The sequence below is a fragment of the Vigna umbellata genome, chromosome 9 (assembly GCF_029865625.1).
Source record: "Vigna umbellata cultivar VRB3 chromosome 9, Vumbellata_1.0, whole genome shotgun sequence".
In the NCBI taxonomy this organism is placed as follows: Eukaryota; Viridiplantae; Streptophyta; class Magnoliopsida; order Fabales; family Fabaceae; genus Vigna; species Vigna umbellata.
Window position 1 is genome coordinate 16,796,465 of NC_142173.1, and position 2,511 is coordinate 16,798,975.

At 37.8% G+C, this 2,511-nt stretch overlaps 1 protein-coding gene across 1 annotated transcript; it reads right to left on the bottom strand.

Moving 5' to 3' along the window:
- Positions 1 to 383: 383 nt before the first annotated feature.
- LOC148192734 (uncharacterized) lies at positions 384 to 1,207 on the bottom strand. The gene is made up of 2 exons (XM_088099157.1): positions 1,190 to 1,207; positions 384 to 1,067 (listed from the first exon to the last, which is right to left on the bottom strand). The coding sequence occupies exon 2, from the start codon at positions 894 to 896 to the stop codon at positions 570 to 572; it is 327 nt and encodes a 108-aa protein (XP_087955283.1). The 5' UTR covers positions 897 to 1,067; positions 1,190 to 1,207; the 3' UTR covers positions 384 to 569.
- Between the last annotated feature and the right edge of the window lie 1,304 nt (positions 1,208 to 2,511).

Below are 2,511 nucleotides of genomic sequence, written 5' to 3' on the forward strand. Positions count from 1 at the left end.
TAATTTAAATAAATAAAAGCGCATTTGAGCATTGAATTGAAAAAAAAAATGTTTCTATCTGATTAGCTTCACTATGCATTTTTCTCTACTAGAGATAAAAGGCAGTAGGCACTGGGCCGGTAGAACAGTCTTAATAATTCTTGGGTAGCCCATAGAAAGTTCAGTTGTATGTTCAGCCCATATAAATTTCAGCCTATTACTTCCTGCATCTCACCAGATTTCTTTCTGCACCCCAACACTTTCGGAACTTATTCTCCTGAATACAATTACGATAATGGATTTTTTTTTTTTGGAAAGTTCTCTTCCTGTTTTGATAAAAAGTCACGAATAATACGGTGAGAAAGAAAGTTATGCAGAAAATAATACAAAGAGAACGATAAACCTGTTTCTAATACTCCAAACTTCAATTATTGTAGCGTCAGAGAGCCAATAAGCAATTAAGTACGTCAAAGAAATAGATGAAATTGAGTTTAAGAGGAAAACCTATTTCCCGGCTACAGGTAGTTAATTCAGAGAAGGAAAAAAATAATAATAATGCAGAAATTGTTTTCTTCGTCCCACACACAAAACTAGGTGTCGGCGGCCTCAGGAGCGACGGCGTTGAGATCAAAACGATCGGCGGCGTTGTTTTCGACGGGAGGGTGACGGAAGGTGAGGTGAGTTTCCTCGAGTGTCTCCCTCCAGTGGTTGGCGGCGTTTGGTTTGCGGTGGAAGTGAACGAGAGCGAGCTTCATCCGGCGGAGTATGGCGAAGAAGTGGTCGACCTCCTCCTGGGTGGGGCCCTCCTGATCAAGCTTCTGCTTCTGCGCCGTCTCTCTCTCTTCCTCCCCCCTAACCCTAACGCCCACCACCCTCTTCTTCTTACCCTTCTCCACACCGTCCATCACTGCCCTCATTCAAAGGCAACACAAATTATTACGCTCTGTATATATTATGTTCATATGTGGGTGTTCTCAAACTCTTCTCTACGTGTTCAGATATTGCGTCATCCAATATTCTCCACTATCTCTGTAAATGTCGTCAGAGGTTCATTTCCTTCCTTTTCTGTTTCATTTTTAGACCTTTTTCTGGTTGGACGAAAAATGAGGAACCAAACAAAATATAAACAAAATTTCCATCACATTTATTCGTAGAAATGTTATCATGTTGGCCAAAAGAATAGATATTAGTGTATGATGGAACATCGCACCTTGGGTTAGTGGCTTATGATATATAACGTGTTGTGTTGGCCGAGGTAAAGCTTCATCCCACTCAAACACCACTTTCTACATTTGCCATTGTTCACACCTAGATAATATTGTTCCAAAAGAGGAAAGATAAATGGCGGAAGATATTCTTATATTTGATTCGTGAAGACAACGGGTAGAGACTTTTTGATATTCAAAGTTTAGATTTGCTACTTTGTTCATGATTTTGTTTGCTACTTTATGTCAAATCCAAGGTTTTCACGTCTCTCTTTGCACCTATTAGCGTTATATTATATCTCTTGTTTATGAAAATTTGATACTTTGTTGTTTTACCTTATTTGTGCATAAAAAGGTAAATTAAGCATAGATGTTTCGAAGTATTTCTTATTGTAGAGTTTTTACCCATAAGGTAATGGCAAGGTATGAATTTATAATATAGCCAAGATATATGGGATATAATAAAGAAATTTCTATGTAAAAAATACAATTGCATTGACTTATCAAAGTACACTAGTAACATCTATTGAATTGATAAAAAATAAATAAATTAAAAAAGACATAAAGATAGAAATAATTATGACCATATGGCCGGACGATTTCCATTGACCACAAGAAAGACATGACCGGACGGCTAGTAACAAGACAATTTGACCGGTCCGGATGGCCGATCTCATAAGCGTAAATGATTAATGATTAGGGAGATTAAGGTAAATCACGATTAAGCTTACTGGAGCAGGATTGGGCCGAGATTAAAACATCACTAATCCCGGGCTCATGCCAGAAAACTATAAATGTAAGTCAAAGGTAACCGGTAGAAGAAGACATTTTACTGTGCATTTATTACTGTCATTGTCGTATTAGATAATCAGACGGTTCAACTACTGACTTTGACATCAGAGTATCTTTAACAGGTACACACCGACCGACCAGGGACCCAAGGAGCAAGACCGGACGACGAGGAAGGACAAACTTTGAAGGTACTTAGTGACACAGCCCCATAACCAAAACAAATTAATTAATCATATTACATATTTAGTAAAGTAATTATTAAGTTATTTCCCCTACCATACACGTTTTTAAGCATTACTCAACATTCTCTTTATCATCTACGACATTATATTTAAATTAAGGTTTAATTGATTCGGAGGTCTCTATTTGTGCAGTTTTGCGTCAAGTAGGTCCCTGTATTTTGAAGTAGCTCAATTTGGTCCCAATTTTGAAAAATTGAAACAATAAAGTCCGTGCCGTTAAATTCTGTGAACCACGTCTAAATTGTTGCCTGGTGGCTAGGTGAGGTGGCATTTGAAAACACGTGGCACATAAA